The sequence below is a fragment of the Ixodes scapularis genome, unplaced genomic scaffold (genome assembly GCF_016920785.2).
Source record: "Ixodes scapularis isolate PalLabHiFi unplaced genomic scaffold, ASM1692078v2 PGA_scaffold5__190_contigs__length_132052651, whole genome shotgun sequence".
In the NCBI taxonomy this organism is placed as follows: Eukaryota; Metazoa; Arthropoda; class Arachnida; order Ixodida; family Ixodidae; genus Ixodes; species Ixodes scapularis.
In genome coordinates, this window is record NW_024609880.1 from 6547269 (window position 1) to 6572868 (window position 25600).

General features: G+C 46.8%; 1 protein-coding gene across 1 annotated transcript; it reads left to right on the forward strand.

Annotated features, from left to right (window-relative positions):
- Positions 1 to 80: 80 nt before the first annotated feature.
- On the forward strand, positions 81 to 13630 carry LOC8023888 (retinol dehydrogenase 12). The gene is made up of 7 exons (XM_042294005.1): positions 81 to 105; positions 455 to 655; positions 6113 to 6352; positions 6940 to 7032; positions 10465 to 10659; positions 11610 to 11719; positions 13427 to 13630. The coding sequence occupies exons 1-7, from the start codon at positions 81 to 83 to the stop codon at positions 13628 to 13630; spliced, it is 1068 nt and encodes a 355-aa protein (XP_042149939.1).
- Positions 13631 to 25600: the final 11970 nt, after the last annotated feature.

Consider the following 25600-nt stretch of genomic DNA (forward strand, 5'->3'; position numbering starts at 1 on the left):
TCGCTTCCCTAACCAAAAAAAAAAAAACATTTTTTTTTATTGCGGTGTAATCTTGAGTTTGCGTCGAGCGTGCGAGAATAATGTGGGGCATATCTTATCACCCAAGTAGCAGTTTCTAAAAACTGTTACTTGGATGATTTAGGCATCATCTCATTGAGACAAAGAACCGACGAACATAAAGTAAGGATGCAAACGAGCTGGTCTAAATCAAACATAATTACGAATAACCCCGAAACTGAGGTTCAGCGCCATTTGGTATTCTCCGTGGAGCCGCGGTCCCACAGACTATACATGAAACAAAAAACGTTGTTGACACGGTGACAAGTCTCCGCAGTTCTTGGGCTACCCGGGTAGTGTTTTTACGGTTGGGCTAGTAAATCAGTGAATAGTCATCCACGAACATATTGCACGGCGGAGCGTATTTTAAAGTATGCCTTTTTTCTTTCCCCGCTAGGACGAACGTCGATAAACATGAAGCAGGAGAGCGGCGGACCCTCCGGTTTTTTCCTGCTGCTCCGGGTGACCCTGACCCAGTTTGCACTGTGGGTGGCTACCGGCACGCTCTGCGTCCTTGCCCTCTTCGTCCGCAAGGGGGTGTGCAAATCAAAGGCCAGCATGGAGGGAAAGACCGTCATTGTGACGGGCGGAAGTTCAGGTACACACTCGAGTCATTGTCACGAGGATTAGGCTTGTACACCGACGCGGGGCCGTGACGTCACATCGGTGCGGTGGCGCTGCTGTAGCGGCGACGCATGCGCACTCGAGAGTCTAGGTTCTGCACACGCGTGGTGACCCCACCTGCACCTGGCAAATGCGTACTTGTTCGTAAAGTTCGCGTTGCTCGATATGGACGTTAATTAAATGTGTGTCTTATGGTCTTCGTCGTTTTAATTTTTTTTTTTCCGTACGGTTGAGTGACCCGAAGTAATCCACGAAAGCCCTCCATGACATAGTTACCACGCCATGAAATGCTTCTACGTCTCGTAGCATCAAGAAGACAGTCCAGCATTATAGTTCGCAAAACATTGTTAACTCAAAACGCGTTACATGGCTGAATTTTCTGCGGGAAGGGTTGCGCTGGAGCGCAAAAAAAAAAAGAAAACGCCACACAAAGGTCAAGGCGCTATGAAGCATGCATAACTAGAGTTCCTGTATAGGCTCCCTACGGGAGCCAGAGTTGCGCATTTGATTCCCCGTGCCACCTGCTGCCCTCGCCGCTATTCGCCGAGATTCGATCACGTGAGGAGCCGTACGTATCAAGTGTCGTGCAGCAAAGTAGACGTTGCACGCGCCCCGGCGTACGTTCCCCGGCTTTTCAGCGCTCCGCGGGCCTCGAACGCGCGGCGCTGCTATTCGCCGAATTCAGTCACGTGAGGAGCTGTATCCACATACGATGCATGAACGCGCAACTCTGGCTCCCGTAGGGAGCCTATACAGGAACTCAATGCATAACCATAAACAGGCTGCGCACGAGAATACTAAGCCATAGCCTCCTAATTGCTGACAAAGAGTGGCAGATCGCCACAAAAATGGCCACAGAAATGGAAAAGGTGGAGCGGCAGACAACGGATGAGAGAAGAGCCACGTGACTGGCGCCCCGCTGCGGCGAGACGCCGAAACACACTTCTCCCGAGCAAACAAGCGTGTTTCGGGTTTTCGCCGCTGCAAAAGCTGTACGCTGACGTTCAGGTTCCCCGAGAAATGACTGTTTGATGCTCTGTGCTACCAGATCCTCGAGCTCTAAATCCCCGACCGGGCACACTATGGCTCCGTCGTCGAACTGCCGGGCATTATGAGTATAGAGAAGGCTATGACTAAGCATACATAGTCGCTGACAACTTAAGAAGCCTAGGGCGTGTCGGTCGAGCCCCGAGAATCTCAATAGTATCCCTCAGGAACCAATGAGTATCTGGCCTTAGCCAATGAGAACGCCGAAGAAATATTCAGAAACCAAGAAACGTAAACATAATAAGCCACCCTATGCTTTTCTGACTCTATTAGTTACTACAAAATATACACTTAGCCATAATTACTCGTACTTAATTAATATTAGCGAGATTTACCGCGGGGTCGGAACGGAAATTGAACCCCGGACCGACCGATCAGCAGCACGACGCGTAAAGCATGATACGTTTGTGACCAAGAACCACGTCGTATCGTGCCAGCAAGCGGTGTAGCCTTAGCGACTGCCACTCGGGAAGACTGCGGTAGCAGGCAACAGTGGGCGCGCGCAGCTGGCTCCTGATTGGTGAAGCGTAGCTTCTCACATGGCATCGTGACGTCACGGGGCGGATCATATCGCAACTTTGTGATAAGGAATCACGTAACTTAGCTGACGCACAGCCATAATGTGAGGCCCCTCCCTCAAGGTTCGTTGACACAGTTGCATCGACTGCGTTGGGCTGCGTTGCGTCGTGCAGCACAGCGCCTCCTCATCGGCTCTTCGTAACGGTCACCATAGCAGCAGCTCAACGCAAGCAGTCTTAACGCAGTCAAACGCAATTGTGTAAATTAGGCTTTACTCATCAAGCGAAGCGTCGCGTGAACTCTTGAAGGTAATGTCTACGAAACTTCTGCATTTGGTCGAGGGTGTGCCGAATCAGTTTGGTGTGACGAGCTGGAATTACTCGTGCATAAACCTAAAAAATCACGGGATTGCCAGAATCCTCTCTTACAAAAAGATATTTCAGGTTGTCTATAGAAATACTATCCACGTTTTAACGGCTCTCTCAACTTCCTATTTACTCAGGTCGTATCAGCAATTTTTAAGAGACTTTCCATAGATTTTTTTCATCTGAAGTCTATAGAGTACACTATATAGAAATGCTCAAGAATGTTTATCCCCACGTGTGAATCAACTTTCTGTTACCATATTTGGATGGAATTTATATAGGCTAGAATCGATATACTAATAAGATGTAGGGCCGAGAAGCGACATCACTTATAGTAGGAGCCTCCTTGCGGAGGGTGCTTTTGTCTTGCAAAGATTTCTACTGGGAGATGTAGTTAACTTGGTTAACTATATCTCCAAGTATAAATCTTGGCAAGACTCGATTAACCACATTTCATATAAAGTATTTGCGAAAAACAAATGCAACATACTTGTAATTCTTTTTTTTTTATATATTCTGGGATGGCCCTCGTCCTTTAAAGTGTAGCGTATATATCAGGGTGGCGAACCGGTCATTATTTCGGTTCGGTCCTGGTTCGGGTTCAGTTGCATTGCGTTTTGTTCCGGTTTAGGGTAGCGCACATAATGTTACTCCGGTTTCCGGTTTTATTAAGCGCAAACCGGTTCAAACCGGTTCCTAACTGGACCTTTGAATATTGAGCGAGCACTTTCTGCAGCCTTTTTTTTGAGCACGAGATACTTGCAATAGACCCATGCCAATACTACTCCCTCTTCAAGCAGATATGAAAACTTTTCTCCGTGACGTGCGCAAAAAACACCAATGATGTGGCAAGGCTATTACTTGCATATTACTGTTCTAAGTGAACTATATATAACCGATGGGCTTTCTACTTTTTGTTGTGTTTTTTGCACACGCAGCTGTGCATTATTTCAAACTCTGTCAGAAGAGGGCGTATTTTTGGGATGGGTTTCTAAAACGAGCTTGTGGCCGGTGCCAGCTTTAGTGTTCGGGCATATAGCACGTGCTTTGCTCGTTTTCCGAAGCGACAAACACGCACGTGCTGGGCTGTGAAGATCACACGCTGGGCTATGATTTTGTAAACAGTAAAAAGCTCTCTAGCTAGATTGATTGCCCTCCACATGTTTTGGGTTGTTTTGCTCTGCACACTCGTGTTTTTTTATACATGCTACCTGTTTTCGGCACCCAGTAAGATATCGCAGCTATGACCCAGAGTGGCTGACAGGGGAACGAGAGGAAGCAAATGTGCCGTAAAACACCGAAACAGGGACGTCGAGTGCGCAGTTGGGGTAATTTGTCGAATCCCGTTAAGCTGTGGTCGTGTATACATCGGCCACACTGGCCGATGTGTCAATGGCCGGGCGTGAGAACACGCACGTATATATAATGGAATGTGACTACATCGTGACAGCGCTTGGGTTCCAGCGAAAAAAAGCTGTTTTAAAGATCTCGTGGCGATGCTTTGTCTAGTAAATTTTATTTTTTATCGCAAACAACGCTCTATGCAAATTACCCGGTCTGAGGGACTCAGACCAGGTCATTTGTACCTCTCAGCCACCGAACGAAGTTCCGATAATGTCATCACAGCGAACGACGTTTCTCGAATGCTCAGTTGAAGACGATGAAAGAAGACTTCAAGAAAAAGAGAAAGTGGTTGAACAGGCGACATGCTGGCCTTGCTAGTCTGACAAACCTACAAAAAAAAAAATAAACAAAGACACAATTTCTCTTCTCCTCCCCCCCCCCCCCCCCCCCCCCCCCTCCAACTCTTGCCCCTGGCCTCCTTCCAGGGCGCAGCGCGTCGGCGAATCATCGCCGAGTAACGTTGCCTCCAACAACCCATGTTTTCCTTCTTTCTTTTTTTGTAAAGTAACACTTCGAGCACGTTCACGAAAAGATTGTTTTTCATTGAAATGCACCACCGGCGGCGACCCTACAAACTGTACTGTCGATGCAGCGCGGTGCTTGTCCCCCCTTCCTTCAGGGTGTCGCTGCACTGAAGCGGAAGGTCACGTGGTGCGCTCTCGGTGCTCGATTGGCTAAATGGCTCGTCGACTGCAACTACAGTCTATCTTGAGGTCAAACATTCGCGGACGCGTAGGCCTCCGTGCCAAGAGTGGTGCAATCCGCTCCGACAATTGGACATTTCGTAGTCAAGCGGCCAAGCGGTGCTTTGAAATCGCCGCCACTGCTACCCCACCGCCAGGGTCAATCCAAGAAACATAGAAAAGTTGAGGCTCTCCCGACTATGATGTATTTTTTTATTACGTATGCAGTAAAAACGAAATGTACAAATAACTCACAGTATGTAGAATTACTCTTGGCAACATAAGAAAAATATACGCCTGAAACTTTTCCCATTTAGAGCAATTATTGACACAATTGGCCCTGAACCGTTTTCGTTGAACCGGTAACCGCCACATCAGATTATGGTTTCGTTCCGGTTTGGGTTCAATATGAAGCGTTGGATTTCGGTTTCGGTTTTGTTCCCGTTTTCGGTTCGGATTCGGGTTCGGTTCGACACCCTGGTGCATATATAGCGCATGGAGCAGTCAACACCGCTGAACTACTGGCGTTATGAGAGCTCCGTAGCGTGTGTATTTGTGATGTTCGCGTATATGAACATGACAAATGGCGAGTGCATGTTTCCGTGAATGCATCGTGTGAAACCTAACGTTATCATTCAGAATTTCTTTCGCGGAAAACTGACTTGTTGGCGCTAGACATTGGATAGAAACGTTGCTAACATCTCTATTATTATACAAAGTTTCTATACAATTTCTATCCAAGCACTATACACAGAGTTCCATAAGAAGTCTCCAGAAAAGAGCGTCAAAAGAGCTATAAACAGTGGATATATAAATGGATGCATCATCTCTAGGTTATCTATAGCCTCTATACACTATTTTATATAGTAAGTCTGCATAAAGCGGATACATATTTTTGTAAGGGCTTTCCGACGACTTCCAAGTCGACAACCACGATCTCAAATAATGGTAGTTTCCGGACTTCATGCACGAGCGTTTTGAGTTCATCATGCTTAACCAATCCGGCATATACAAAGCGACAAAGAGCAGAAGTTATACAGACATGGGCTTGTCAAGACACCCATCATAACTGGCGTAAATTACTCACGTTACCACAAGCGGCTTCTCGCAATCCAGAAGAACCAAGAACTCCAAGCACTTGAGCACCCTAAGGAAGGAGCAGTATCCCCAAAAAGCCTCGCTTCAAAGCATGCTCCTTACACACACCACTCCCCCTTAAATTGAAGTATGTTGTCTATTCCCACAAACCCAGAGACGTGAGCATGCTGCGCGTGCAACGCATCGGATATGATCAAAAACTTTATTTTAACCAATCATAAAAAATTAAAACGCACGCAGAATGCCCACACGACGCAATCTGAGTTCTCCGCGTTCATCAAAATCTTCGAGACAAGTTTAATTTTTTTTTTTCAGGCATTGGCAAGGAGACAGCGAAAGACCTGTGCAGGCGGAAAGCTCGCGTCATCATCGCCTGCTGCGACCTGGACGAGGCGAAATCAGCGGCGCAGGAGATTTTCGAGGAAACGCAGCAGCCTGCGATCATCAAGCACCTTGACCTGGCCTCGTTCAAGTCGGTGAGGGCGTTCGCCGAGGACATCGTCAGGACAGAACCCAGGCTCGACGTGCTCATCAACAATGCGGGAGTTGTACTCGGTGAGTGCCAGGAATGTCGTCCCTGACAACTTAAGAAATCCATAGCGTAGCGAGTACCCAGCCTCTTATTATCGCTCTTTAGTCGATGAGATTGCAGCAATCGTCGATGAAAACGCCGACTAGCGAATCAAGAAGAAAGCATAAACACAATGAACCACACCATGCGTTCATTCAACGTCAGTGACAATGTAAACAGATTCTTAAAGAACCGGTTCGTGTCAAACAGAAATAATCCCTTCTGTATTGAATAAACCATTTCAAAAATATTTTTTTACGTGTAACAATTAATTGATGTATTATGCCGTGGATAATGAGCGGAACGAGCTCCTATCAGTTGAAAACAAATAGAACTAATTCGTTTACGCGGTACGTTCACAGTGAAAACTCCATCAGGTAGAATGGCGGGTTTTTCTCGCGGTTGGTGGATGGCGGTTCCTAAACGATTATACTGCGATTAGGAAGCGATCGCGTCTGGCTTAGATATGTGTTTGTTTTTGTTTTTGTTTTCTGTTAATAGAGCGCTGATTCGGATTTCGAGCAACTAGTTCGCCTTTCAATCTGCGGTACTTGTCTGGCTTCCTTTCCAGATTCGAGCAAAACAAAGCTTACGGAAGATGGCTACGAGGAGGCTTTCCAGGTCAACTACTTAGGCCATTTCTTGCTTACTATGCTCCTCCTTGGTGAGTCAATCAAAGTCGGCACTTCCTATTCAAGATATGTGCTTATTATCTTTTCATCGTCATTTGAAGTGTTTTCAACAACGCTTTGAGTGCTTGTTCTACAGCTGATCATTTGTGGGTACAATGTTTTTTTCTAGAACCATTTTGACATTGGCCTCAATAAAGTTTTGTCTTCAAGTGTCTGGATTGTTAACAAGGGTGTTCTTTTTAATTTCTTTTCTCAATTAGAATCTCCGCCAACCTGTTTTTATTTCACTCATGTAACAGCACAACTATTTATGATGAGCATGTGCGAGAATCATACCATTACATATATTCCGTTCACCGCTAAGGGGACTTTTCTATGATAGCTACGCTATCGCCGGACCAATCAACGTCCTCCCTTTCAACACATGACACCGATCATTGTGAATGGGTAGGGGCCGGTGCGTGATCACGTGGCGGAACATCAACGTACACTGATTCAAAGTGCACGTAGCTTCCACCGCACTGTCAGAGTAAGGGTAAACGTAGTCTATTAGAAAATGCTAGTATAAATTAACTGTTTCATTCATCTTGCGTCACCTGCCCCTCTTATTGTCTATCTCTCTCTCTGCTTTATATTCCTTCGTTGAAAAGACCAGCTGCATCGCATTCAAGCTTGTTGCAATTTAATTAAACTTCTTTTCCCGGCAAGAGAAAGTGACTGAGTGTTTCTTTGTTTAAAGTATAGAGGCACCGTTTACATGTTAGAGCGGGGAAATAAAGGCAGATGGGGAAAAACGACCACCAATGTTATTAATGCAGAATATAATTAATCAGCTGAATTCCGTGTGAAACCGCCACAAAAAACCGTCACGTTCTTTCCGGTAAATTTAGCGGGGAAATTGAAGTCACGTGACCACGCCATGAAGCAAAGACACGTGATTTCATGTGATCTCAAATCACGTGATGACAATTTCGCCCAAAATGTAGCGGAAAATTGACGTCACGCGAAAATACAACTACCGCCTCACCCCGCAGAAATGGACATCACTTGACTTGAAGCTGCAGGACGTGGTCACGTGACGTCAATTTGCCGCAAACTTTGTCGGAAAATTTAGATCGATGTCACGTGTCCACGTTATGTAACTCCAATTTACGTGACGTCATTTTTTGTGAGGTGGTCCTGCGAGGTGGAAGTCGCATTTTCAAGTGGTGTATAGACGCTTTGCAGCAGCTGTGCATGGACGCCGCCATAGCTGACCTTCAGTTTTTGTTTCCTCTTATTTTGTTTATTTCACTTCATTATTACCATAGCAGGCCAGGTTATTGCCACGTTAGATTCAACTGTGTCCTTTTCTAAAGCATCGACCTTTGTAGAGGATCGTCAACTACCGTTTCAGTTGCTCGGCATTTCGGTAAGACAAGAGAAGGTCAGCAATGGCGGCTGTAATTTGGCGCGTGTGTAAAGCGTCTATAGGCCTCCGTTTTTGCCCGTTACTTATCACGTTCATGGCAAAAGCGTGCATCGGTAAAACGTTTGTGGCAACAGACTGTTGTCTATGGGGCAATGGCGGCCAATAACAGGACGATGATATTATGGGGGAGAACGCGTGTGTCTAACGGCTTCAACACTGGCTGCTCTGACAGCCCATAAGGGGACGGATTGTGCGTGTTCTTAGAGGATGATAACTTTTAATTTTAATGCAAGACACAAATGGTTTGATTTCTTCATTATAATTAATACTTCACTTTCATACCCGAGATCGAATGATGATTGTCACATTCACTTAGACCGATTTAAACATCTGTTTTCCGGCAAGAATGTGCGATTTGAATGGTCTGTTTAGCAGCGTCACCTAGGTCATTTAGCATGAGAGCTTCTTGCGCGAACTGGCCACCACACTGTGAAACAAATATATCTCCCTTTGTTTTTGCACGTGCATCTGTTACCAAAGCATAGGTCTTTCTACCCGTCTTCTACAGCCCCTCTGTCTGGGGCTAGGGGTATTAGTAAAAAAAGAATTAAATAACTAAATAAAAACGCGTTTTCTAAAGGATTTATATCGCTACTCGGTCATGATGCCTGGGTATTCATCTAGTTAATAGAAGCGTTACTGATTATGCCATCCAGACATATGGCTAGAATTTCATTTCAGGGAAAGGGGGAGGGGTCTTTGCCGTGTTATTTTCCCTGCCTATTATTGGCGTGATAGAACTTACGGTATATGTATACGCAGAACAATACAAAGGGAAGGGGCGAAAACGTATTAAATAAGGGCAGGCAGGTTGTGCAAAAAAAAAAAAAAGAACTGTTTCCTGAATTGTTGCTAAAGTTGAAACCTGGGCGAGTGGGTATGACATACCTAAAACGTTAAAACAGTGCAAAAAAAAAAAATCGACGGACAGGATAAAGAACTCTGTCCGTTGTTTTTTGCGCTGTTTTAACCTTTTAAGTACAAGATTGTCATGCAAATTACCCGCATACGACGTCACTTGACGTTGTGGCATCACATAAAGTAGTCATCTGACGTCATTGTTTCACGTGACATTGTGCCAATCAGCGAATAATCTTTCCCAAAAATTTTCGCGAGTGTTGTTTATTCGCTAAATGCGACGTCACCTGACATTATAAGACATCACTGCAACTTCAGAATATCACGTGAAACCATGACGTGCACGCGACACCGAATTGTTACGTGCCACGAGCAGCCTACGTGAAACAAACTCGGGTACCCACTGTGAACGTATCTGCTCTTTCTCAAGTGAGCTGAGGCTTGGCAGCGCCAATGTGCGAATGCGGAGAGCGTGTCATCTGCTTCTTGCGCAGGAGTTGCGATGACGTCCGAATGACGCCGTGCTCTGATTACCTTTGATTCAAAGGATAGTGGGTAGACCTCGATGCTAGATGGCTCGAGATCTACCCACTATTTTTTTTTCGATCAGCTATTAAGAGCTCGGCGTTCTGCCATCATCGGAACTCCTGTGTAAGATGCAGACGAAGTCACGCTCCTCATGCCCTTAAACACTTCCGGTACTGAACTAGACTGCGAGATTTGCAGCATTTGAGAGATCAGATCGACGCTCTATCTTCTGTAAATGATCTCTTACAACAATGTATGAGGCAATTCACTTTAGGGCAAGAGACTGACGCGCAAAACGAAAAAAAAAGAAGAGGAAATATACGCTGACCGGAAGTGTGCCCGCGCTACTCGATAGATGCCACAGATGAGTTTGTTGCCAAACAAAAATAGTCGAATGCATTGTTGATGATTTTGTGAAAATAATAGATTTCTGCTCTCTGCAGTTCCCATAAAAGTACATAGTGACGTCACAAAGTTTTGGGACAGCCCATCAAGAAGCCGAGCCTCTAGCAAGTGTCTTCCCTCTGCCGCAGAGCAATGAGTGGCGGATTACCGGTTAGACGCACGTCCCTGGTCTGAACATTTTCGCATTCTGTTTTTTTTTCAGATCTCCTGACCGAGAGTGCCCCGAGTAGGGTGATCAACGTGTCCTCGGTGCTGCACCATTTGGGGAGCGCGGACCACTTCGAGGACAGGGTCAAGGGGCGTCATCCCATGAGGGACCCCGTCGCTTCCTATTGCAACAACAAGCTCGCCATGCTGCTCTTCACCAGGGCTCTTGCCCACAAGCTCAAACATTATGGTACATATTGCGGCGGCTTCACAACTTCGTTGCTTCGTCAAGCTTTACTTTTTGCACGCATGCGCTATCACCTATTGTCATTGTCAGTAAGTTTATTACGTCAAGTTGCTATGCGATACGATGCTCTCATAATATAATACAATAGAAATCAAAGAACGAGGTTCTGTAATATGGTTTTAGAAAGCTGGAAATGTTTTCCGTCTAAGGGAACACGTGATTGAAGGTGCCTATTAGAGTTTCTTTTAGAAAAGTCCCGTCTTCTCTGAATATTATTTTTTTATTTAGCAGTATGCAAATAAATTGCGTTACATGTTTTTCTTTCATTAAATTGCAAAAGATCAGTTGGAAAATGATGGAAATATAGTAGGTTAGGTTAGGGTCAACTAAATCTTGGATTTTCTGCAATTAGCCCCCCTTCTTCTTTTCATATCTTGTTTAGCGCTGTAACCCGTAATATTAAATTGCGCAAAGTGAAATAAAGCAGAAAAGAAAAATATTTTTCCACATTCATTTAATAACAAAATGAGTCTCATTTGACAGAACAATCATGTTTGCTTGACAGCAGTCTGGGAGGAAAAAAGAAAGCAACATATACAACTATTTTTTATTTTTATTTCTTGTTTCGGTGTGCACCATACAAAATGTCGTCAGTTTTTTACGTCCATGTAAAACACGCACTTCTTTGACATTCTAAAACATTTCTTAATGTTTCGCCAATGCGCTGTTCTCGTTGCGCACCTGTTTACTTAAAGAAGAAACACATTTCATTCGAACTAGCGCCTTCATGTAGGGCATTATTTACGTCTCTATAAACATAACTCTTCACCAGCCAACTTTATTCAGCATTATAAAGCGTTAGTTAATGACTGCCAGGACTACATCTAAAAAGAAGAATGTTGATAAAATACTTGGTATGCCATTTGATTTGTCCCAATCCCTCCTTGCTTCAGGCGTCACGGTCAACGCTCTGCATCCGGGCATCTGCAATACGCATATAGCCGATCACTCAACTGGCCTGGTGTCTTCGTTTTTTCATTTCATTCAAGCACTGGGCGGAAAGGTGAGTCTGATAAGTCATTTGTTCGTTCGTCATGTTCCCGGTGCCCCTGTAAGAAATTGCACACATGCGAAGTGACCATTATTTTACGAACGGGCTAGAACCGTATACATTTAATTTTACTCACTGAGAGCCTCAAAACATTATGGCGTCCCTTTCAAACGTCCGGCCTCCAACACGCACCTGTAAGCCTTCCGTCATGATTTCACTGTGCACGCCATCCCGAGGCTCACTAGAGGCCAAAGTGTTAACCAAGGTCGGAAGCACGCACTGGAGGCGAGATAACCGCAACTCTTCCACTCTGTACTCTTACTGGCAGTGAAGATAGTCGCCTACTAACCTCTTTCCCTTCAATGACGGCTCCCAGCATTCGTGAAGCTAATAAATATCGAAACTTTAGTTATGGAATCAAACTTTGATTTGGGATTTATATGCAATACAACTACATCAGATCATTTACAGGTTCTGAGACAGTTTACACATATTCAGGAGTATTGTATATTTGTTTAATTAAAAATATTTGTTCGCGCAGATTGTTTTCCACATGTTGCCATAGAAACCGAACCGGCTGTGCTGGCATATCCAAACATGGAAAGTCCCAACATCACCTAGAAAAAAAGGCTTAAGTGCTGAAGTTTCTACCTCGCCTACTGAGGGCCTGCACGGGTCATACACTGGACACGACTGCCATGTCAGTATTCATTCGACTTATACCCTCATGGGCTGAACTCGAGTTCCAGCCCAACGTTGATGCAGCACTCGTGCCCGTGGCCCCGCCAGTCCTCAGATGATGACGTCGACCATTCATCACTACTTTCCACAAGTATCTAGGTGGTGTGTAGTAACTGCGGACGAAAAGACGGACGGACGGAAGGAGGAAATATAAACGATTGTACGCTAGTTTTGTTTTGTTTCAGTTTTAAGACGACTAGCATTCTCTAACGTTTATTTATAGAAGGTTACAGGCATGTAGCCAGGATTTTGGTTTGGGGGTGGGCCTGCCCATGACAAAATGCTGTATGAGGGGGAGGGGGAGAGGAGGTCCCAGCAAAATGAAAGATTTTAAGGGGGGGGGGGGGGGGTCCCGGGACCCCCCCCCCCCCCCCTCCCTGGCTACGCGCCTGGTAGGTTATATAAAATAGTTCTGTGGTTTTTTATTTCTATTTGAGCTTTGATTTGTTTTGTACAATTGTCGCATAATGTTTTGTAGAATTGTTGTGCCTTTCTCAGTATCTTGAGCTGCTGAACTTTAGGGGGCAAGTGCTCTATCAGGCACCACGGTTTTATCCTTGCCCCCGACGCGGTGAAAACGTGAAACTAATAAAGAAGTAACAAAGAAAAGACTTCCTGGGAGTAGGCGGATTTATTATAAAACATGCAATGCTTAAAAAGCACGAGATCAACTGTAAAACATTTGACTAAAAACTTTGAAACAGGTAAGAAAGGGGACGAAGAAACACAAGGTTTCAAATACAGCTGAAATTCATTCAACAACGAAACGGCTTACATAGACATCAAATCCTACACAAACCACTGTAGGATTTAATGCCTATATAGGACCTTTCGTTGTCGAATAAATTTCAGCCGGTCTCGGAGTTTTTAGTCAAGTGTTTAACCACCACCAGCTCATTTGCGCCCTAGCCTTTTGTTCACTTTTATATCAACTATAGTTCCGAACTCTATTTAAGAAGATGCACTCGTTTCTTGCAGACGGCGCGCGAGGGCGCGCAGACATCCATCTTCCTGGCAGTCGACCCCAAAGTGGCCAAGGAAACGGGCAAGTACTTCTCGGACTGCCGGAGGCACTGGATCAGTTGGAGGGCCAAGGACCGGGCCCTGGCGGACAAGGTCTTCTGGAAGTCTGTGGGGCTCGTGCACCTCGAAGACTCTGCCAATCAGTTGATTAAGGCGTGAAGCACGTCGGCCAGGATATCTCCTTTGATAGTCTTGCCTGTAATCAGACAGTCAGGTGTGCAGCTTAATTTCTGAAGAAAATATTTAATAAAAACATTTATACCCTTGATTTCTGTACGACGCCCTAAACGGCGGCTATGTAACATTTGACTCATTCAATCAAATAGGATTGATTCATCTGCATATTTTTTGTGTATGCGCGTTTTTTTTTTTCTTTTCGGAGACCACGTAGGATGATGCAAATACTGCATGAATACATTATATTATATTAGATCGTAAATCCTAGGGGCAAAAAGCTACTTGAAACGCAAACCAAAACGCGCAGGCCACGAACGCAATGTCTCGTCGCATTTGCCGCGCTTGATTGGATCAATCGGCGGTTCAGGAGCAGAGATTTTTTTATATGAAGGGCACTTTCTAGTTCATACTGTGTGAAAGGCTGATTATAAGATACGGCATTTGATCCCGTTGCGACAATATTGTTGCTCTGCACCTCGCTTAAACTTGAAGGAATCGGAATAACTAGAGGAGCTGGATACAGAATGAAAGTACTCCCCAAGGACGTTAGCCGTATCTTTCAGTGATGCAGATGGAGGGTTGAAGATGGGAATCGTAAAACCCTTATAGACCCCTTTGATATTCTTGAATCTTTCCCAGACCTCCTTAGCAATTACAAAGCTCCTCAGAGATGACACATATTTCATCCAGGTTTTCCGCTTCCATTGCTTACGGGTCCACCCGGCTTTGGCTTTTCGTTTCCTAAACTCAACCAGGTTTCTTGAGGTGGGATACCGCCTGAACTTGCCCCATGCCCTATTTTGCTCTGTGCGTGTAATACGGGACACGACGTACTCTCGCGCCTCCCGAAAAGCTTTTTTGGCCACACTGGCTCGTAGCGTTGATAGCATTAGTATAGTTAAGCAGAAACCAATAATAGACTGTCCATCAAAATGCAAAACTACCGATATAAAAAAAAAAATGTGTTTTTGATTTACCTTGGGAATCTTTGGTTGGGGAGCACAGCCCCTTCGAACGGCCGACTTAAGCCGGCGTCACACTGCTTATTCACCAGAGAAAAGACAGCCTGCATACAGATTCAAACTCTAGTACCCCAAGATTCGTGCTTCGAATGCCGCACGGCACTGAGCTCAAGGGCTACCACCCGGCATTCAAATCACGAATATTGCGGTGACTCGTGTTTGCAAAGACTATGTGCACGGGCAAGCTGGTGGTAGCTAATCATGTCGTTCAGCAACTAAAACTGTGGCGCAGAAAAGAAAAAAAAACGATATTTTAGTCGAAGGAACATACACAGAAGGGAACATCTCAAACTCAAGTAACTGGTTTATTTTTCAAGCATTCTATATATCCCCACACAGCCACTCTACAGACTACTTTTTGTGTCATTTATGAGCAGTGGGACACCGGCTTTGCACAGATTCAAGGGGATGTTAGGTTAACGAATTGGCATGTTTCACGTAATAGCGTTTGGGAGCTCTTGATGCAGAACGGCTGGCGTCGGTGTCGGTGTCGGTGTCGAATGGACGGAAAACTCCTGATTGGTTCAAACTCAGTCAGTCTAAAACTCAGCTCAAACTCAGTCGACAAACGGGACCGAGAAAAGACAGCCTTCGTCACGCCGGATGGACTGTACGAGTTCAAGGTGATGCCCTTCGGAACATGCACGGGGCAAGCAACTTTTCAGCGTGTCGTGGACACCCGTAGTGGTAGGACCGAAATGACACACTCTAAAGAAAACGGGTGTAGTGGGTACACCCACGGGGGTGTAAGTGCTGCCACATATACTTCACCCATAAAGGTGTACACGTACACCTCAAAACGAGGTGAAATATACACCTTCTTTACGAGTGCACATGTGCACCCTTTTATACACCTTCAGCATTCGGGGGTGCACAAATACACCCCACACAGGGGTGTGTCACTACGCCTTTCTTACACCCACACTGTCTTTTCGGTGTACAAGTATTCCCTTCTCTACACCCACCAACAGGGTTTGCTATTACACCGTTGTTTACACCCACCCCGCTCATAGGGAACAGAGATACACCCGCCAACAGAGTTTAGTATTACACCGTTTTTTACACCCACCCCGCTCATATGGAACATATATACACCTCATTCAATGATGTACCATTACACCTCTTTGTGCACCCACCTCAAGGAAACCTGTAAAAAATGTACTGGCCCAAGTGGTTGCAAAAAGGCAGGTAAAACAGACACAACGGATTGTTTTCAAATCTTCTATAAGTTTATTAGACAGCCTATTCCGTAAACAAGTACAAACGTGCAAGCAATCTGTGATAAGTGAAGATATCTAACGAAGCTGTTACACAACTGAGGAGGTTACTGAGCGAACAAGAACCGAGGTGATTGTTAGGTAGTGTCTATTCTCTCAGCAGCTGGCAGAATTATTTACCCGAAATCGCGCCGGCAGTCGTCACTCATTGGCGCTATCATCACTTCATCGAACGACTTTCCATCGACAGCTCAGGTTAGCTTTCCTCTATAAACACCTCTCTTTTTTTTTTCTGTAATGAGCCACCGCAGACTATATGCGGGAGGTGATATATGCGGGTATCACAGGTATGGTTAACATTTTTTAATGAGCCGCCGCATGCTGCCGCCACGAAGCGACGTGAACCGGTGGGCTGGGTCGGTGAGCACGCGCCTCAGAGACACACGCACGGCGAAATGTCCATACAGCGTGTATTTCGCGTAACGAGTGGCGGTGAAACGTTAGTGTCAACGAAACGTGTCTAGAAAACGTGTATCAACGAAAAGGTGTCCATGAAACGCGTGTTCACAAAACGCCGGGAGAATAAGAAAGTCACCTGCAGTTATCACATGATTGTAGACAGCTAATGGCAGGCGACTACCGATAGAATTTCTGGGAAATTATTCTCCCAGCTGTTAGGAAATAGACACTGCCTAATTTTAGACGTAATCCAAAACGGAACGGTCAACTGCTGCAAAGGAGTAGGTTGCAGAGCACTTACGATGAAAATACCGGACTTGAAATATGTAACCCGAGATAGACGTTGACACAGAAACTGCAGAACCACACAAACACGGAAAGAAAGGGGTCTGTGAAGATTCAAAACGATGTGGCAGAAGCAGTAATTTGCCTAAGCGAACACTAAACGCATCACATGAATTCCTTGGGCTTTCTTGAAGAAATCGCTTGTTGCCGATGTACGTTGGACTTTTCAAACACTGGAGGCCTTGGTACACTCGAATACGTTGTAAGGGACGAAATCTCTGGCAGCCCCGCTAGTCGCAGCACAGCACACAAGAAACTAGGCCGGGAATCAGACATATCCGGATTGAAAAGAGCCACTACGTCACCCGTGAAACTTTTGCCACATGATCACGCCCCTGCCATTACCCTCGCCCAGACAGCGGACTCAAAGGATAAAAAAAGCCTCCGGTTCATTGGTCCGATGACTGCGTAGCCTCTTCCACGCATTCAGCTTAGGGAGAGAAAGAAAAGAGAGGAGTCTACGAAAATAGCACCTCCTTCAAGGCTAAAAGTGGCTGCCCTCGCGAAGGCTTATCTTCAGGGTTATCCCAACAATGAACACAGCTAGAGGATTTGTCCCCTATATCCTCTTGAAAGTTCGACTCAAAGTTAATAGTGCAGTGGATGCTACCCGTAGCCTTGGCCTTCAGGCAGGTGCCGTGCTCTGCCTTATCTCTAGCTTGGAGACTGTAGTCACGTGATTCTACCCGGAGGCCCGATTGGCCTAAAACAAGCATAGCGTCTACTCTACTGTCAATACCGAGTGAACAAAACAGTTCCATACTTCATAAGAAACTGCCCAACCCAAAAGTGACCCCCAAGAAGGCCTCCAAGCACACGCTGGTCGGGGTGCGTGGTATAGCCTGGCGGTGCACTGATACACCTAGAGATTTTTAAGGGAGAGGGGGATGCCCATTGTCGGTGCACAAATACACTGGCTGCGTAACGGAGGGTGCATCTTTCAGGAAAGGGGTGCATGTGCTGCTGATACACCCGACTACACCCGTTTTTTCTTAGAGTGCAGAGCTGTCTCGTTTAGCTTAACTACGCCGTAGTTGTTTCGAGTGACTTCGACGAGCACCTGCGACGATTCCGAGCTGTTCTCCAAGCCATGCAGATTGCCGCACTCAACCTCATGCCACCGAAGTGTCGGTTCGACTATGACGAACTGAAGTTCCTAGGCCCCGTGGTTAGCAACGATGGCGTTCGCCCAAGCCCAGAGAAGACCCGCACCGTCGCTGCATTTCCAGCGCCGACGGACAAGAAGGCCGCGCGAAGATACTTTGGATTATCTGCGTGCTATCGGCGCTTCGTTCACGTTTTCTCTAGGATTTTCACACTGCTGAAAAACCTCACGAAGGACGCTGAGGAGTTCGAACGGGCCGAGGAGCAGCAGCAGGCATTCGACGGGTTGAAGCGAAGACTCCAGAGTCCTGCTGTTCATGGGCATTTTGATCAGGATGCAGAAACCGAGATTCACACTGTGAGAAGCCGAGGAGGACGACGGCGCGCGAGGGGGCAGGAGCGGTGGCCGGCGGCCCGGTGCGCGTGACAGAGGGCACGAGAGATTCCGCCAGGCACGGGCAAGACACACGGATGAGGGCTGCAACGGCAAGGCTACAGCGACCAGCCGAAACAGTAAAGCGTTCTGAATTCATTCTTGCTCGTGTGACTTCTTGGGAAGGCGGACCAGGCGGGGACCGGTTGGGCAGCAGTATAATAGAGCGACCCACACAACTGGCGCTTCCAACGTGGGGCCCGATTGGTCTGCTGCTTGTTCTGTTCGTCCCGAGGAGTCAAAGAGATCTATTGAGTGTTCAGCGGGGTGTAGAGGGATGAACGCTAACGATGCCCCCCAGACGAGGTCGACCCTTAATAGGGATGAGGACGACTCGTCTGAGAGCGGAATTCAGGAACCGTCTGACGCTGCGGGGGCCATAGAAGGCTCTAGTACGCGAACATCTCCAGATGCTGGGATTTTACCACCAGCTCCAGCTGGAGGCGCGGCAGACATCGGCGAGTTTATGCGCGCCTTGACGGCGATGAAGGAGACGTTCTCGCGACAAATCGCGACGGCTCCAGGAGTCGCGAGTGCCGCGCCTACGTCTCTGTCCCGACCCCGGTTGTCCGTACCGACGCCGACCTACGCGGGATATTCCGACGGGAAATAGGTCCACGATTTCTTACAGGACTTGGACGCGTATGTAGCCGCGTTGGGAGCATCAGACAAAACGGCCTTGGTGCAGATCGTGCCGATCGCGTTAACGGGCGACGCGTCGCGCTGGAGATGGTTGCAACGACCTTTTCTATCGATGGCGGACTTCCGGACGCGGTTTAGGGAGGAATTTTGGCCCCCTGATTACGAGATGCGGATTAGGGACGAACTAGCTAATCGCACTCAGCACCCTGACGAGAGCCTCGTGGAGTACGTTCGCGCGCTCCAGGAGCTCTACTCGAGGGCCGAACCATCCGCGTCTGACGCAGAGAAGGTAGCTAGAGCGATACGGCAATGTCACCCTAGATTTAAGCCCTATCGGTGCGGACGGGATTTCGCGGATCTGGAGGCACTTGCCGGAGGGGCGCGAACTGTACAAGCGGGCTTGCTCGCTGAGCTGCAGTACCGCGCCGCTCCGAAGGCCGAGGAGTCCCTAAAGCCAAGATGCGCGTGGGCAGGACGCGCCGCAGACACTCACATGGAGTCGCGCACGGCGTACACGGCCGTTGCGGAGCGCGGTCACGTGGCAGCCATAACGCCCCGGGCTTTGGACCCCTTCGCTTACGAGCAAAGGCGCAGGGCAGCTAACGCAAACTCGGCCCGAGTGCAGGCCCGTAGGGGTGGCGCAGTGGTCAACCACCGCGGAGGCGCGACTGGTCACGACAGTCGCGGGAACCATGACTTATCGCGGTTTGCCACAGACGAAGTGTCGCGTGAGGGTAACAATGGACAGGTTGCGCGTAACGACCGGCCACAAGTCAGGTGTTACAACTGTCACCGTCTTGGGCACATCAGGCGGCATTGCACGTGGGTAGCGTCTGGTTCTCAGGGCTCCCAGGGAAACGCCAGAGGCCGGCGCCACTAATCAGGTCCTCTGAGTCGAGCTTGCCGGCCGCTGCCGAGGCCCAGTATCAGTGTGCCGACAGGGCGGAAATTGTGGCCGGCGACCGCGTGGCGATGGCCCCGTCGGCGTGTCGGGCTCAGAGCACGACACCTGAGAAGGGCCCGTACGTGCGTGTAGAGATCGGTGGTACAGAATATTCGGCACTAATTGACACCGGTCTACCCTTTCTCTAATTGGCGATAATGTGTACGAGGACTGCCGTAACAGGAACCTTTGCGCGCGGGAACTTGTAACTACGCTGCGTTTAGCGACAGGATTGGCCGAAGCGCAAGGGGCGATGCGCCTTCACCTTGGCCTTGACGGCAGACGAAGGAGGCAACGTTTCGTTTACTTGCCCGGTATGTCGATTCCTGTTATTTTGGGGCAGAACTTCGTCTGTCATGAGGGCATAATCCTGGACTTGAGGAACAACGGGTATCGTTACAGTGCGTTTTCTCCTCTTCTTCCCTTTGTTGCCCCATCATCTCTGGTGCAGGGAATGGAACGTGCCGACCAACGGTGGATGCTAGCGAACGCCTTGTCCTAACACGCAACTATGTTTACCGAGAAACCGGGGCTTACGACTGTTTTACACCATAGGATAGATACGGGAGAGGCCAGGCCGTGGGGGTATGATCCTAGACCACTAAGCGTACATAAACGGGCCCTCCTAGACGCGGCTCTCGAGGAGATGCTGGACACGGGGGCGGTGCGGCCATCTCAGAGTCCCTGGGCGCTTCCAGTAGTTTTGGCGCCAAAGAAAGACGGCACCGCGCGCCTTTGCGTTGATTACCGAAGACTTAATGAGGTCACTAGAAGGGACGCGTATTCTTTTCCCTCTATTGAGTCTATAATGTATTCGCTTGGAGGCGCGAGGGTTTTTACCAGGGTGTCGAACCGGAACCGAACCGAACCGAAAACCGGAACCGAACCGTTATTTTTAGCCGAACCGGAACTGAACCGAACCGAAATCTTCGCCGCCATTTTGGAACTGAACCGGAACTGTACCGAAAAAAAAATATAACGGTAACCGGTTCAAAACGGTTCTAGGAAACATTTCGTTTTATTTTCTTTTTTGTTAGTACCACAAAATGAACATATGGGAATAAAAAATTGGCGGCTGTATTTCTACCTATTGATCAAATCGTCATATACAGAATTCCAATGTATGAAATTGTGGGTTTTCGTGGCACCTTTGTATTGGCACTATGATTAACCAAGTGTCACGTGGTCACGTCACGTCATGGTGTCAATACATGTTGTCAAGTAATGTCACGGGGCCTCGTAACGTCACGTGACTCACTGCATCAACTCGATTTAATTTGAGGAAGTCATTAGATGTATTAACCTTGTTGACAGCACGACGTAACATGACATCACGATTTCGCACCGAGGGTCACGTGACACCATGACGTAGGCGATTTTCATAACCCGGAGTCGAGTGCTCGGGTTCGTGACAGTCAGCGTCGCCAAACATTCGGGTAACGGCTCGTGTCAATTAAATATGATAATTAATATCACAACTTCAACAATATCTGAAGCTCTGCCCAAGCTTTTGCTTTCCAAACCCTAGCCGCCGAGGGCATGACTGTGACAAACACTGGTGGTATATAATTAGCGTCAGATCACGTGGCCGGTTGTTCAAATTGCGAGTTGAGGAGATATCGACAGCTGTCTATATCCTTTATTTTCCTGCATCTGTTATTAGGGGAAAACTAATGAGTGTTTCCGCAATCGATCAACGCCAGGGGTTATTTCTTAACACTATTTATTGAAAGTACAAGAAAAAATGTTGCAAGACCAATTTTACATTATTGAGGCACCGAAACATTTTTTCGTTGTTGCTGTACTGCATCCGAGAAATGTCCTTGAGAATAGAAGTTCTGAAATGACTAAATGCGACTTATTAATATGACGTTACATACAACTACACGTGTGTACGGAAGGAATACCTAAAAAAAGATAATATATTTTAGCGACCTCAGAAAAACAGCCGAAGGTTGGCAGTCGCGGTAAATCTCACACGAGCGTTGTTCTCAAGATATTGCCAAAGTTTCGACCCCCTCTGTATTTTGCTTAAATGAGCTATAAGAATATTTAAATACTACTCAGGATCACTCCCTAACGCTAATAACTGATTGAACTTGGCTTTGCTTATTTTTCTAGGCCATGGCAGTCGCCAAACAGTTAGAGAAATGTGAGCATCGTTCATCCCCTCAACTCGGAGCCAGAAGCGGCCGCGTGGCCTGGTGCCTGTCTTATGCCGCCAACCTTGATCATACCGCCGCGCTGGGGTTTTAAAGGACGAAAACGCGCGCTGAGCTCCAGGCATTGTTAGAGTTGGGCTATTCTCATCAACGCAGTGGTTGGACACGAGCCACTAGCCAAGTTTCAGCCGAGACATTCAATGTTACGAGCCGATGTCCAGTGCTGACGCAGTTCTCGTGTCCAATCCATGAGCCGCGCTCAACTGTCGACCTGGCAGATGGTTTCAATCCCACAATTACGTCATCCATCTTTGGGACGGGAAGAGGAAATAATCTCGTTTAATCTTTGCAATTTCACCACGACGAAGAAGCTTCTGAATCAGTGGCGGCCTGTGCGAGTACACTTGAGCCAGAGGACAGTACGCCTCGGAAAGGTCATGAACATTCCAACCCGATATCGTTTCATATGACCCCTTGGAACTTCACAGGGTGCAAAATAAAAGCAATGAAGGGTTGCGGTTAACAAGTGTCAAATAAAATTGTCAAATTAACAGACACAAACTAAGGAGGTAATTCCTCAGGCATACTTTAAGTCTTCCCACTCTGGTGACGACCAATAAAGCTGTACTATGGTGGGAATGAAGTAATGGCCGGCCGCAGGTCGGTAAGCCAGAATGAAAAGGCTGGAGGGGTTGCCACCCTCTACGAACGGCGGCGGCAACCAGACAACCGGCAAGCGGGTTGTCTGCTTTCCGTCGTCATTTATAGATGGCGGAGTTTAGTGTCATTATTCGTTTATTGACGGACACGACACTGGGAAACTAGCCTTTAACAGCACCGCTGTATGAAGAAGTGCGTCTGTGTGTATGTGTGGAGGGGGGGAGGGGGGAGTTTTAAAAGCATACTGTGTTGTAAAGGTTCCTCCTTCCTGCCATCTTTGGCGCAGTCCAAAAAGCGTGACCCCGGAAACTACTTTGTTTGCAAAAACGCTCTTGAAAAAAGCACGTTTTTATCGTGCCGGACGCTAGCGCCGTTCCTCACGACGATGCACTACGAATACTAATACGTGCCTTTCAAATACTTTGCTTTCACTGAGCTTGAACCTCCTGCAGCGTGCCTTTTGCACCGTCGAATTCGATTTTCTCAGCAAGAAGAAATCAGAATGACCACTAGCCTATAGTGTGATGACATCACGTGCATACCATGCTAAATAGTTCAGCTTTCTGGTGAAATATGATGCTCGCAACACTAGCAATAAATGTCCTAAATGTAAAGTTGTGCAGTGTTTATAGCAGTCTCGCCATAATATACGGTGGCCTAGAGAAATGTTAGAGCGCATGACTACTCTAGCATAGTGTGTAAAGTGAGGGCCCAAAACAAGTGCAGGTAAAACCGAATATAACATTAGCCTCCCGAGGCAGTATTTCGCGAAGTTTCGAGCTGATGCAAGCTGATTAAATGTGATTTATACTAAGATTTTAAGAATATTTGTCTGTCCTTCGGGATATTTATGCAAAATCATGAATTTCATTGCGCGCATCTTTACGCATCTCTTTTTTCAGTGAGGCGTTCTGCAAGGAATTATTTGAAAAAAAAAACATTAATTATCTCTCTCTTTTTAAGCATTTCGTGTATTTGACTTCTAATCCATTATGTGAGCACAGAGTCTTTTTAGCGAACCTTGCAATCCGATGTTTCACAACTGCCAATCAGCCAAGCAGAAAAACACTTTTACGCAGACTCCACAGCTCGCGTAGTTTCGAGTGTCGTCCTTCAGCATCGGTCTCAAGCGGTTATGAGAACTTTAGAAAGTAAAATTTATTGATCAATATAAAATATGTTTAATTACTAACTCAATATTTGACGAAATAAACAGAGGGCCGACCACTCTAAAGCAATGCCCCCAAATTATTTGAAAGGTGTTCCGCCAATCTTTTCCGGCGTTTTTATCCTCGACAAGCACGTTGTAAGTAATATTGGGCGGCCTTACATAGATTTCTGATATTGAAGCTAATTTAAAAAACTATGTGTTCCTCACACATCTAACTTCTCAAACATATAGAATTCTGTTATTGCCTCTTTTATGTGGTGAAGATCACTTTTATGGGTCTCTGTGCTGGACAAACACAAAGTAAACAGGGGCGCGCGTCGGAACTATGACTATTAAGCACTAAACCGTCAGAAAGTGTCCAATTAAGTAGCTGCCATGTCGAGTAGAACGTGATATACTACTTCGTTTTACTTATTAAAAAAGAATCTTAAAGGACGCTTAAGCTTCGTCCTTAAAAGTGGAACGCGATAGCGTCAACGGGTCTCGTCTGCATCGCACTCTCATTTGCCGCGCAAGCGTGCCTCGCGTGGCGTCTGACTTGCAACTAAAGGGTCGTGGGTTCAAATCCTGCCTAAAATTCTTTTTTTTTCTTTAAGGCAAAGGAATTACTTTCAAAAGTAAAATCATTTGAAACATACGGCGACCTTTAATTCGCATTACGTGTCATGTTTTAATCACTCATTCCACGCGTGATGTCACGTTTCACGTAAGCATTGTGGGCTGTTTGAAAATCCTGCGCGAGGATATGTAGCTCTGACGTCATGAAGCTATCGCCCAATCAAGATTTTCTAGTCACGCCACCGGCATCGGATTTCCTGCGACATGAGCTCCTTAACGGTATCGTGTAAAAATTATCAATTACCAAGGGTGATGCTCATTTGCAACTTAAATTGTCCGGCATCTTGTCAAGAACAACCCTCCACAGGCAGGCTATGCCAGCTTATTCTGTATAAGAACGCAGACAGCACACGACGTCGGGCCAACATTGGTATTCAATCGGCAAACAATGGTCCAATATTGGGCCAATGTGGCCATCGTAGAACCAATATTGGTGGTACAGTGGAATATACTGGCCAACGTTGGCCTGCCTTGACCAACGGCTCACCAACGTTGGTAATCGACTGGGTTAGGCCGGCCAACATTGGCCTACCTCAGCCAATGGCTTACCAACGTTGGCAATCGATTGGTTTAGACTGGCCAACATTGGCCAACCTCAGCCAACGCCTTAACAACGTTGGCTATTGGTTGGCTCAGGTTGGCCAACATTGGCCTGTCTTAGCCAATTGGTTACAAACATTGGTAATCGATTGGCTTAGGCTGGCCAACATTGGTCTATTTTAGCCAATGAGTTGCCATCATTGGTAATCGATTGGCTACGACAGGCCAATGTTGGCCAGCTTAAGCCAATCAATTACCGACATTGCTAATCGATTGACTTAGGCTGGGCAACATTGGCCTGTCTTAGCCAGTGGCTTACCAATGTTATATATAATTGGCTTAGTTCTTTTAATGTGCTGATCGCGCACGCTGAGAACAATCTCTAGCTATGCCTCCGGGTGGAACGATTCTTCTGTTTTCACACGCAGAGCAAGTTAGCAACTGAATTAGAACGCTGTATGCATTGCGAGCTGTAGCAAGTTTGAACGTCCACGCAGAAAAAAACCGTGTTCGGTGACAGGTTAAAAATAAACGATTGGTTTAAGCTGGCCACCAATTGCCTGTCTTAGCCAGTGGCCTACCAACGTTGGTAATTAGCGGCGAGATGTCTTGGTGGCGCCCTCATATGGTTCCCCC

Excerpts from the sequence above, each read along its gene's own strand:
- LOC8023888 (XM_042294005.1), top strand. The coding sequence starts at position 81 with ATGTGGGGCATATCTTATCACCCAA. Across the intron at positions 106-454 it reads GGGCATATCTTATCACCCAA|GACGAACGTCGATAAACATG; the intron begins GTAGCAGTTTCT and ends TTTCCCCGCTAG. Across the intron at positions 10,660-11,609 it reads CCACAAGCTCAAACATTATG|GCGTCACGGTCAACGCTCTG; the intron begins GTACATATTGCG and ends TCCTTGCTTCAG.